Consider the following 11,527-nt stretch of genomic DNA (forward strand, 5'->3'; position numbering starts at 1 on the left):
ATGCAGAAGTTGTCTTCTCCGGTGACCGTGACACGGCACACACACACACACACACACACACACACACACACACACACACACACACACGGAACGTTACTCCAGTGTTTACGTTGATAACGGAAGGTCAACGATTTAAGCGATTAAGGAACTCGCCGGTAAGGTCAGTGTGTGTTTCTGTGTTCAAACTTTTTACTGCAGGACGTGAACGCAGCATGTTGTTGTTTATGTTTATTTGTCCATAGAGGTTCATAATGTCCCTGTGAGTTCAGAGTTTACTGAACCACCTCACTGTGAAAATACTGTTAAAGTCCTGCACTGAAAATTTTACTCTGAAAGGAAAATGCAGTACTACAGCAGTTAAAGTACTAAATGCAGTAAAATACCCCCTATGACTGTGTACTATTTTATATGATGTCATCAGATTATAACTCAGTCATTAATGTAAAAACAGGATTTTACTGCTGAGTTTACTGTTACTGTTGTTGGTTAAGGTGGAGCTCGGGCTGCAACTAATGACTATTTTCATTAATCATGGATTGATCGTTTTCCCCTTTGATCAATCAATTGTTTGATTTAAAAAAATTCAGAAAAAAACAAGAGACCCAAAGTGATGCCTTCATGTTTGTTTTGTCAAGTGTCCAAACCTCAGAATTATTAAAAAATACATTGAAATGATTACAATTTCTAGGTTAATAAATTAATTAGTGAACTAAACCATTAATTACCATTATTTATTGTACAATTAGTTATTTTTTTGTTCCTTAAAGTCTTTTAATTTTTTCTTTTACATTTTTTCTGCCTCTTTTTAAATTAACTCTAATTCTGCACTGCATCAGATCAAAGCTAACGTGTACAATATATAGTAAAATGTTAATAACAATAAGAGATCTGTAAAACCTATTTTCAGTAGTACTAGTTCTGTGCTCTAATGTTTTTCTTCTTCAGTGTCTGATGGAGCGTTATGAGTCTCTGGGTCTGGTCGGGGAGGGCAGTTACGGCACCGTGCTGAAGTGCCGTCACCGAGACTCCGGTCGCCTCGTAGCCATCAAGAAGTTCATGGACTCGGACGATGACAAGACGGTGAAGAAGATCGCCCTGAGGGAGATCAAGCTGCTGAGGGTAGCTGTCAATCAACCAATGAGTCGCTGAGCGTCAAGCGGCCAGTATGAGCCGGAAACCTGAGTGAAGCCGAACACAAAAGCAGCCTGTCAGTCATAAGACAAACAACTCAGAGTCATATTCTCACAACTATTTTTAAAACGTGACAGGAGATGAAACACTGGAAGAAGAGAAATTAGCAGCTGAGAGTGAAATATTGTGTGAAAACATTAGTCTCAGTCTTTAATGTGTCAACATTTTTATAACTGGACAGAAAAAAAAGCAGATTGTTGCAATGAAATCCAGAAAATGAAGCCTTATTCTAGAAAGTTGGTGCAAATGGGCTTTCCTTTGGCAAAGAAAAGAATATGCAATTCTATATTTGTATTATTGCCACCTTAGAGGAATCATCTTTACTGCACATAAAGGGATAATTCAGAATATTTGAAGTGTGAGGTAATTATCCACAGTCAGTGTATGACCTACAGTACAGGGAAACCACCATTATTTAAGACGAATATCACTCTCTTTTCTTTCCTTCAAATTCTTAAATGCTTATCTCTGCTTTCAACTTTAAAGCAACTGCGTCATGACAACCTGGTGAACCTACTAGAGGTGTGGAAGCATCGCCGCCGTTGGTATCTGGTGTTCGAGTTTGTGGAGCGAACGCTTCTGGATGATTTGGAGCAGCACCCAAACGGACTGGACCTGAACACCAGCCGGCAGTACCTGTACCAGATCCTGAGGGCTGCAGCTTTCTGCCACGAGCAACATGTGAGGACCTCTGTGTGTGTTTGTGTGGAAGCACAGGATGTTTATGTGTGTAAAGCATTCCCCAAAACACCTGGACTGGGTTGGACCAACAAAAATTAGTTTATTCTAAGATTAGTTCTAATCTAAGTTTAGCATAGCCGGGTTTAAGGTGAATAAATTGAGCTCTGGTGCACAATTACAAACAAATCACTGTTAAGTGAATCAAAGTTTATTGATGTAAATTGAAATTAAATAGTGTAAAGCAATGTAGAGATGATTGCTTACTCAAATGAAAATAAATAAATAAAAAATAAATTTGAGTGATGTCAGGATCAAGCAAGTACTCCTTTGTATTCCTCAACAAAACATTATTGTTTGTCAGCTAGACAGTAAAAAAAAACACAAACAAAACATGACATTGTTTGCTTGCTAGCTAAAAAGTTAACTAAACACAGAATGGACTGTTTTAAACCAAACATGCTAGTAGCTTCTACAAGCGTCAGCTACCTAATCGGACAGTCACAGTTAGCTGAGCAGAAACTGTTAGCTAGCCAACAAGCAGCTAACAATCTGGGCTCAAATATGGCTTCCAGAGGAATGACCTCAACATGTCCCTACGTTTTTTATTCCTACCTTTTATTCCAAGGTCATCCACCGTGACATCAAACCAGAGAACATACTCATCTCTCAGGGGGGTGTGGTTAAGCTGTGCGACTTTGGTTTTGCTCGGACCATGACTTCGCCCGCAGAGGGGGGCGTCTATACGGACTATGTGGCCACTCGCTGGTACAGAGCCCCTGAACTGCTGGTGGGAGACACCAAGTATGGCAAGTAAGTGTCCGCGTGTACACAGGATGTGTTGGTTTAGACTTTCTGTTGATAAAAATGTTAACAGGTGTGTATATGTGTGTGTCCGTGTGTGTGTAGACCAGTAGATGTGTGGGCTGTTGGTTGTCTCTTAATAGAGATGTTAACTGGTCAGCCTCTGTTTCCTGGAGACTCTGACCTCGACCAAATTTATCACATCGTCAGGTGCTTCGGTAAGCACACAAACAGAAACATTTGTTAGATAAAATTACAAAAAAACTCCTCTTTTAAACCTCTCAACGCAGCTGTTCTCTTTGGGTTTTCATTTTTCTATGATAGGCAACCTGACAGCTCATCACCAGGAGTTGTTCTACAGGAATCCCGTCTTTTCTGGAGTCAGACTTCCCGAATGTTCTGGCAGAGTCCCACTGGAGCAGCGCTTCCCCACAATCCCAACCACTGCCCTGGACCTGGCACAGGTACAGTTTAATTAGTTTATTGAGTTAAATGTCACAATACTACACTTTACATGATAAAATACAAACATACAGACCCCCCAAAAAAATCACACACTTAGCATCAGGCTATCGTCTGATAACACTTTAACCTCTTGGGGCAACATCCAGTGTTTTGGGGCTTCCTGTGTAGCCAGATATCTGGATAACCAATATCCAGATTAAGACTTCCTCTTCCGTGTGGCAGTCATTGTTTACAGTTCAATAAGGAACTTCAGACACGAGAATGAAATTGAAGGCAAATCTCTGTAAAAGAGGTACTTCAGATGCCATATCAACACCAAAACTCAGCCTCTTTGGTTCTGACTTGATACTTATTGTGCTACATTTGTTCAGTATTTATATTCACCTTCAGATCCTAAGTCCAACATATCAGTATCAGTAATACCTCTGTGTTGTCTCTTTCAGAGTTGTCTCCAGATGGATCCAGAAAGACGAGCTCAGTGTTCAGACCTGTTAGAACATCCTCTATTCACTCAGGATTCTTTCCACATCAGGTACAACGATATACTACAGATGCACCTTCCAGAGCTTACTGTAGAAATGAGTGTTGCTTTTATAACTTTGTCCATATTGAGCAGTAGTGATGCAAGGAATCCAACCACCAACCTACTGACTATTGAGTAGTCTCTGAAATCAAGTTACTGACTTGCTGCATCTATCTATGTATGTATCTAAACAGGGTTTTGGACGAGCTGAATGCAAAGATCCAGAAAGACCACAGAGAAAACTCTACCCTTCCCAAAATAGCCAAAACCCCAAGATGGGAAAAGGATGAAGGGGATGACAGGAACCGGAGAGGCAAAGACAAGAAACAATCTGAAGACATAGACGAGAAAGTGAACAAGGAAAAGGAGAAAAGAGACAAGGAGGTTGTAGAAGAAAAGATACCAAAAACAAAAGGCAAGCAGCCTTCAAAGCCGCCTAAAACCATTCAGAGTACCTCTGAATCTTCGACGTCCACCAAACAATCCAAAACATTAGGCGCCAAGATTATTGATAATGCAGCAAAAACGACTGTGGCTATGAGAAGTAAACCTGGTAAAGCCACTGGTGTGGAGCTGAGAAAGGAACCTGAGATTTCTAAACCAACTAAAACCCTTACTTCTGATTCATTGGAAGCTTCCAAGACTGCAACAGGTCTGAAGGACAATAACACAGTGGCAGCTAAACCTAAATATGGGAAAGTTGCTCCAGAGCAAAGCCAGGGTCATTCAAAAAATACAGAAATGAAAGACAGGGATTCTTTTGGCTTGCGTCCTAGTTGTTCAGACAAGACTGTGTTGAGACCTTCAAAATCGGAGCCAAGTCAAGACTTCGGGAAGAGTTGGAACAACTCAAACACGAAAGTGCCCAAATTGCCCAAAGGCTCAACCACTGACCATCCAAGTGAGAGTTCATGTCCAAAAGCTTCTTTGACTATTGATCCTACAGACTCCAACCTAGCACAGAAAATTGGTAAAAATTCCATAATAGAATACCCTGAAGGTGTTGAAACAGTCGTAACTTCTAACATATCAAATAGTGGCCAAACAGAGACAGGCCTTACAATAAAGGCACCTCAACTGTCCAAGAATGACCACATTGAGGTTGCCAAGACAGCTATCCCTTCTGTTGCCAAATCATGCAAGACAACTACTACTTCAGAGCATCAGATTGATCGGTCAAACAAAGACACAGAGCAAAGGACATCTGAATGTTCAAAAGTCTTACCCTCAAACCCCAAGCCATCAAAGACTACCTCAAACTCTGGCCCAAAAATGACCAAAAACAACACTTCTTCATCAAAGACTCTTACCTCAGATCTTTCAGCACAGTCCACAGTTTTCGTAGAGACCTGTCCTGCCCAAAGCACTACAACTGGCTCATCTTCAGATACTAAACCTACAAGTGACACCACATGTGTACCCAAACCCTCAAGAGGCCTTCCAACAGACAGGGAACTTACAAATGTATTTATTTCAACTAAAAAGTCACAGGCAAGTTGTAATGTTTCACACAAGGACATCAAGGAGGGTCATCGGTGCTTGATGATATCCGATGCTTCAGGTGAAGATTACAAGGAGAATCCTAATTCTCCCGAGTCCCACAGCATCCATCAGCAGAGCTCGTCCAAGTCCAAGATAATCACAGAATCCAGAACAACCTCCATGCCAAGCGAAATCCCTAAAAGCAATATGCCAGTGGGGACAACTGTCCCGAAAACGTTGAAAGTCTCAGATAAAGAGAACAGAGAGGATTTAGTGGTTTCTGTTCCCATCAGTACAACAACCCAAACTTTGGTGAATCAAACCTCAAAGGTTTCTAGAAGCTCAAATCTTGAACAAAAGAATGAAAGTTGTGAAGTTGAACATAACATGAAGTTGTTGAAATCCCCTCACTGCAAATCTTTGATTGGAGAACCTAAAACAAAGGTTGGATCTTTTAGCACCAAGTCCAACGCAACAATGACCCAGAAAACTAAACCTTCCACAGATACAAAGAAGAAAAGAGACAACCCAGGACGGAACAATACAACAAACATACCCACAATCACAGATTCAACCTCATTCACCTCTACAGCAACGCAAGACCACAAAACTTCAACAAGAAGCTCTGAACTTCACAACATGGACACCACAGACATTAATGAGTTTGATTTCACTTTACCCCCTTCATCTCCACCACCACCTCCTCCGCCTCCCTCCTCTACTCCTTTGCTCCTCCCTCCATCTTCCACACCCCTTGTTCATTCCTTCTCTGTCGTCAGTACCAACAACCCAACCACCAGTGATCACCTTACCCAGGGAGCAGGTTTCCATCCAGGGACCCACAGCTTAAGGTAAGTTCTGTATTAGAGTCTGAAATTTTGAATGCACCTAAAGGGCTGAATATACTCTCAAACAGACATGTACACGGACAGGTGAGGACACCAGTGACGCATATTTTTTCTAAAACCCCACTTCCAAAAAGTTGTGACATTGTGTAAAATGTAAATAAGAACAGAATGTAATTATTTGTTAGCATTTGTAGATGCAGAAACAAACTGTGTTTATTGACAACAGTGTTCCTGTAGTATCTTTTATACAATGGTGTGGGTTTTTATTGCATTCGGTGTTGGTTTTTAGCCTTGCAGCTTACATTTTACACAAGGTACCAACTTTTTTTGGATTTGGACTTGTACTCTCTGGAGTCCTCTTGAAGGACCAATTCCATTCCACATGCGCAGACCATATCTTGTTGCTTTTTTTAACATGGACAGTAATACCTAAATGAATTATTTTATTGGTGTCCATATTTAGGACCAAATCAGTACAGCATAAGAATATGCTCAGCCTAGCTTTGCTATGTCTGTAATGTTCAATTGAGTTTGAGTTTTAGACCAAAACTCTTCATTATTAATCAAATGTTGTGTAATTTACATACTGTATGACAGAATGTGTTTCTGTGTATCACAGGTGTGTAGACAAGCAAAGGCATCATGGTGGCATTTATAGTCGACTGACCCAACAACCCCTGTCCAGTCACATGACGGGACCACTCACTGCTCAGGTAACACGGTGTGTGTTTCACTAGTTGACAACAGAATCATAATGGAGAACGTTCTTACGAAGTTACCTCTCTCTGTCTCCTGTCAGGTGTCAGAGAAGAGTCTGGCCTGCGAGCGCTCTTTCCTGTCCGACCGCTGTAACCATGGTAACAGTGATGGCGTTACAGCGACCAAAAAGAAGTCAGACGTCCATTTCCCAGATTTGAGAAGCTCAGTGCTGCCAGAGCTCAGAGGAAGAGAAGGTATAAACACAAGACTTTACAGGCTGTGTCTGGGCCAATCAAAAGCCAGTCTTTTACAATAGAATAGAATAGAACAGAGTGGAATAGAACACACTACATATTTATTCATACTGACCCTTATTAATCTAACTGCTGGAATACAAAATTAAAGTGATAATTCCTCCTGTTTTTTCAGGTAAATACAACAAAGGCAACTTCAAGGATCAGAGAAAAGACAAACAGACAGTTTCTTTCGTTCCTCCAACAGAACCACAACAGAACTGATTCACACTCACCAGAACAAAAGCCCTTCACCTCAGTGTGTCCGCAATTTAACATGTCAGTCGCATGTCTGGTCACTGTGACACATATTAACACCAAAAATACTGCAAAATATATCACTTCAACAGCTTGAAGCCAACAGTGTTAAGGAGTCCGTGTTTGAAAAGAGCTAAAAACACGTTAACATGCCTGTTTTCTCCTCTGCTGACTTTCTAAATTCACATTTCTTTATTTATCACTATAAACCTACCAACATAACCAATGTTGACTTCAGGGACATGAATCACATTTTCACCAATCAAAAAATTTATTTATACTGGTTATTTGTCAAAGGCTAAATGATGTAAATACAAGAATAACAGGACCTTTGAGTATTTTTAGTCAAAAATGTATGAAAATGATATTAATGACAGTTAATCAAAGGTTTCCATGTTTGTTTATTATGTTACACATTTTTAAAGCAACAAACAGGTCATTCACATGTGATACTTTTTTAATAATTGTAAACAAGCACTTGGTTTATGTATAATATGAATAAAGATGGTTTTCAAAAATGAAGATTGTGTTGGTTTTGGTTTTACGGCAGCAGCTGTAAACATGTTTTCACTCCCAGCTCTCAGTCAGTTCAGCCTGAAGCTTCAAACTAAATATGCAACTTTATTTTTTATCCAGATAGCAAACAATTAAATGCTTCCATACCATCAATCCCTAAACCATAATTTAAACATGCTATAAAGATAAAATAAATGGTTCAGTTTTAAGACTCGTCACTTGAGTCCTCTGAAGACAAAGAACCTATTTTCCATCGTTGCACCTTTCTCCTCTCAACTGTTTTCTTCTGACGTTTGACTAATTCGTCGCTGTCTGATGTACTGTGAGGCAGCCGTCCTATTGGCTGAGAGATGAGAGAACCAGCGGCGTGTTGTCTGCTGTTGGCCAACAGTAAGTGGAGGAGTCTGTGGATGTGGTCGGAGTGGCTGTTAGTGATCGGTCCTGCTGGAGCTGGCTGTGGCCTGATTGGTGCTCCAGGGTTTTTGTTGTCTGGTTTCCTTGGTAGTGATTGGACAGCCGTCTTTTTGGTTATTGCCACCACCTGCTGGAAGATTATTATACTTTATTTTGTGACCCAAATAAAATCTCCTGCAATTGAATGTTGCATACAGAACTTTTTAAATCCTGTTTTCACAGCATGACATTTTTTGCATGTTTTAGGGACAAAGTGACGCTACAGTTAACCTCTCATGATGTAATTACCTTCCTGGTGACTGGTTTGGTTGTAGTTGTGGTTGTAGTTGTAGTTGTGACCATGGTGGTGGTGTCTGGTAAAGGGACAGTTAAAATCCTGCAGATGTCCACAGCAGAACCATCGATCTCAGGAAAATCAAACTGCGGCAGAGGGAAGGACCGAGCTGATGGAGGGACGTCACAGGTCATTAATTTAGTGCACGCAAGAATTAACAACAGCTGGAAATATCAGTATAGATCAGTGGTTTGAAGAGAGTCGTTGTACTTACATCACTTATCGTGCAGTAATTTAATACAAGGCTCAAACAGAAAAACACACTGCACCAGTTTGTTTGGTCAGACAGATTCTACTTCTAATTCTAGAAGTTGTTGCTAGGAAGAGATTTACAAATTTGAGAGACCTGAATGTACATGAAATTAAAATTAAATTAAAAAGCAAATAGCAAGTCACAATACCTAAAGCAAAATTACGATAAAACAGTATATAAATGAATTTAAAAACACTTAAAAATGCTAAAGGAACACAACCATTCAACCAACAAGAATAAGAACATCAAAACATAAAACACTTGCACTCTGTCATGGGAAATGAAAATCTGAAGTCTGAAGTCATAGTCGGGTTTTCACACCAGACGATGAGACGGATTTTAAATCAGTTGCTCTTCACAGAGATGAGCTGCAGAATAAAACACAGCAGCATCTGTCCTGACTGCTCACTGCAACTCTGCATCGAGATTTCAGGTATTATTACTTATACAAAAGTAACAGTGACAGTAAAACTGTGTTTCACACCGTGACAGTGACATGTAGTCTGTGCTGAACGTCTGCACTGCTGTTGGTAACTAATAAGACTGTCAATTTATGGAGCATGATGCGACGTTTGTGTCCCCAAAAGAACTGTCAGATTAAATAAAGTTATCATAACATTTTTGATAATAACGTAATAATAACTAAGTAAAAAAGCATGTTTGCTGCCATCAGGTCCAACAATGTGAGGAACTGGATTACTTGTTGATTTGTGATTTGATATCAGTTGTGAATAAATAAGGAGAAGAATATTTATTGATGATAAAACTATAGTATAATGTTAATGGAGTCGTTGTGTTTCAGACCACAGCTGCCTTTTTTTAAAACCTTCACCCTTTAACTCACCTGTCCTGAGGTCAGCCGCTGCTGTGTCCTTTATGTGTGTCTGTGTACATTACGGCGTCTGTGCTGATATCTGATCTGTCAGTCGTTGCTGCATATTTCATGATGACAGGTCTAAGGTGTGTTTTTCTTTTGTCTTTTGTTTTGCAGCAAAGTTACCCTGAAGTCAACATGCTAGGAAATAATCACAAAGGTCCTATTAGGGCGAATGTTTACAACTATTTCTGCACATTTCTGTTGTTCCACAGATTAAAAAAAGATTTGTTCAGATTGAGCTGAGTGTGTTGGTACTCACCGTGCGTCGAGTCGATGCTCTGAACTCTGAGGAAGAGGAGGAAAAAGACAGACAGAGCTGTCAACCTGCAGGACATGGCTGTAGATGGAGAGAAACAGTTGATGGAAAACTTATAAAAACTCCTGTAAAGAGAAAGATAAAAAGCAGAAGTGTGTTGGAGGAGGACAGACTGCAGACTGACTGAAGAAGACCTGAGATGAGGAAGGTGATGGAGCATAAAAAGGGAGTGAAGAGGAGGGAGGAGAAAGGAAAAGACTGATAATGTCTAGACTGTGAAGTTTTGTCTGAGCAGACCTGACACGTGTTTGTGGCTCTGAGTTGCAACACAGTTAATCTGCGCTGCTTCTTTAAACTTTATTAATTCAGGGAAGGTTTACGGAGCAACATCAACCGCCGGCAACACCCTGATTCACCCTCAGTTTACGTCACACTGTTTTCCTTAACTGCAAAGTCATTTCCAGCGTTCCTGTAACCATGTTGAGCTTCCTGTTCTGACGTAGAACATGTGGTTTACAATAATATTTCTTTTTTATTTGTTACCTGTTGCGTCTCAGAAAACGTTGAATGAGGCATTAAATGTTGGACGCTCAGTTACTCCTGTTGGTAGTAAACTAGTTAGCCGCATAGTCAAATGTTTGCCTAAATTTGTTGGAGAGAAACAATTAAATACAGTTTAATACATTACTTACACTTTTTCTCTTGTGTTTTTGGGCCATTGCTTTACAGGCTTGCCATGTTAAGGTTGCTAGTTATGTTAGCATATATGTTAGCATATATGTTAGCAAATGGTCCTTTCAACAAAAACATACTTTCTTCTTCTATTAATCTTATTTGAGGTTTGTCTGAGTTCATTAATGTGATGTACCATCATGAAACTCAAATTATTTTCAAACTATTAACGCTTCTGTCCTGATATAAGTTTTAGTCAGCTGAGTGAACAGGAGTTTACTTCACTTCTTCCACCTGGAGTTTCCTTCCTTGAGTTTTTTAATCCCTTTTAGAGTCTTACTAAACCTCAGGACAGCTTGTGTAATTATGCTCCAGCAGAGATCAGTGAAGCAACATCGACGCTTCATTTGATCTAAATACACAGTGACGTAGAGAGGAACCATCGCCACGATGTCGTGGACTTCAGTTACCCTCCTCCCACCATCATGATATTTATGATAAAAGTGTCATTTTGCTTTAAAACTGTTGTCAGCGTTACATTAGTGAGAAACAGGCCTCTTGTTTTTGCTTATTTTTGTGCTTTTCTGTATTTTCTCAGCTGTTTGTTGGCTGGAGGGAACATTAAACAGCGAATGGAAACAGTCACTCATTCACTTCCCACACCAAAATTACCCAAAACACACCACAACACCAGGTGTGTGTCTCACTCCCACCTGCACCCTGCCAGCCCTGTTGTTACTTAACTGAAGCCAAATATTTCTTAACATCACACACACACACACACACACACACACACACACACACGCTGGGACTGTTTGTCTGCTGTTGCTATGTTATATGCACACACACCTTCCTTCCAGTCAACCGTTGCACTTTTTGTGTTCATGATACCCTCCTATTGTCTCGTTGTATCCAAACAAAAAGATTTTTTTAGTTGTCATTCAGTCCAGATTAAAATCTCAAA

The 11,527-nt window shown here is 40.1% G+C and overlaps 2 protein-coding genes across 3 annotated transcripts; one reads left to right on the top strand and one right to left on the bottom strand.

The window, feature by feature from the left end:
• Positions 1 to 860: 860 nt before the first annotated feature.
• On the top strand, positions 861 to 7,763 carry LOC146305339 (uncharacterized). Its single transcript, XM_084712943.1, has 10 exons — positions 861 to 1,119; positions 1,678 to 1,872; positions 2,498 to 2,682; positions 2,779 to 2,891; positions 2,998 to 3,137; positions 3,582 to 3,670; positions 3,856 to 5,994; positions 6,611 to 6,704; positions 6,791 to 6,944; positions 7,120 to 7,763. The coding sequence occupies exons 1-10, from the start codon at positions 952 to 954 to the stop codon at positions 7,206 to 7,208; spliced, it is 3,366 nt and encodes a 1,121-aa protein (XP_084569069.1). The 5' UTR covers positions 861 to 951; the 3' UTR covers positions 7,209 to 7,763.
• On the bottom strand, positions 7,433 to 10,545 carry LOC146305340 (uncharacterized). 2 transcript variants are annotated; one of them, XM_084712906.1, is made up of 3 exons: positions 9,895 to 10,545; positions 8,460 to 8,614; positions 7,433 to 8,298 (listed from the first exon to the last, which is right to left on the bottom strand). In XM_084712906.1, exons 1-3 carry the CDS (start codon positions 10,109 to 10,111, stop codon positions 7,963 to 7,965), a joined length of 708 nt encoding a protein of 235 aa, XP_084569032.1. In that variant the 5' UTR covers positions 10,112 to 10,545; the 3' UTR covers positions 7,433 to 7,962. The 2 variants fall into 2 exon arrangements, with proteins under 2 accessions (XP_084569032.1, XP_084569031.1); XM_084712905.1 differs by having other exon boundaries at positions 7,433 to 8,301; positions 9,895 to 10,531.
• Between the last annotated feature and the right edge of the window lie 982 nt (positions 10,546 to 11,527).

The sequence above is a fragment of the Lutjanus erythropterus genome, chromosome 23 (genome assembly GCF_056507025.1).
Source record: "Lutjanus erythropterus isolate fLutEry1 chromosome 23, fLutEry1.hap2, whole genome shotgun sequence".
Classification (NCBI taxonomy): domain Eukaryota; kingdom Metazoa; phylum Chordata; class Actinopteri; order Lutjaniformes; family Lutjanidae; genus Lutjanus; species Lutjanus erythropterus.

Excerpts from the sequence above, each read along its gene's own strand:
- LOC146305339 (XM_084712943.1), top strand. The coding sequence starts at position 952 with ATGGAGCGTTATGAGTCTCTGGGTCTGGTCGGGGAGGGCAGTTACGGC. Across the intron at positions 1,873-2,497 it reads CTTTCTGCCACGAGCAACAT|GTCATCCACCGTGACATCAA; the intron begins GTGAGGACCTCT and ends TTTTATTCCAAG. Across the intron at positions 3,138-3,581 it reads CTGCCCTGGACCTGGCACAG|AGTTGTCTCCAGATGGATCC; the intron begins GTACAGTTTAAT and ends TGTCTCTTTCAG.
- LOC146305340 (XM_084712905.1), bottom strand. The coding sequence starts at position 10,111 with ATGCTCCATCACCTTCCTCATCTCAGGTCTTCTTCAGTCAGTCTGCAG. Across the intron at positions 8,615-9,894 it reads GAGCATCGACTCGACGCACG|CTCGGTCCTTCCCTCTGCCG; the intron begins GTGAGTACCAAC and ends TCCCTCCATCAG. Across the intron at positions 8,302-8,459 it reads CCAAACCAGTCACCAGGAAG|CAGGTGGTGGCAATAACCAA; the intron begins GTAATTACATCA and ends ATAATCTTCCAG.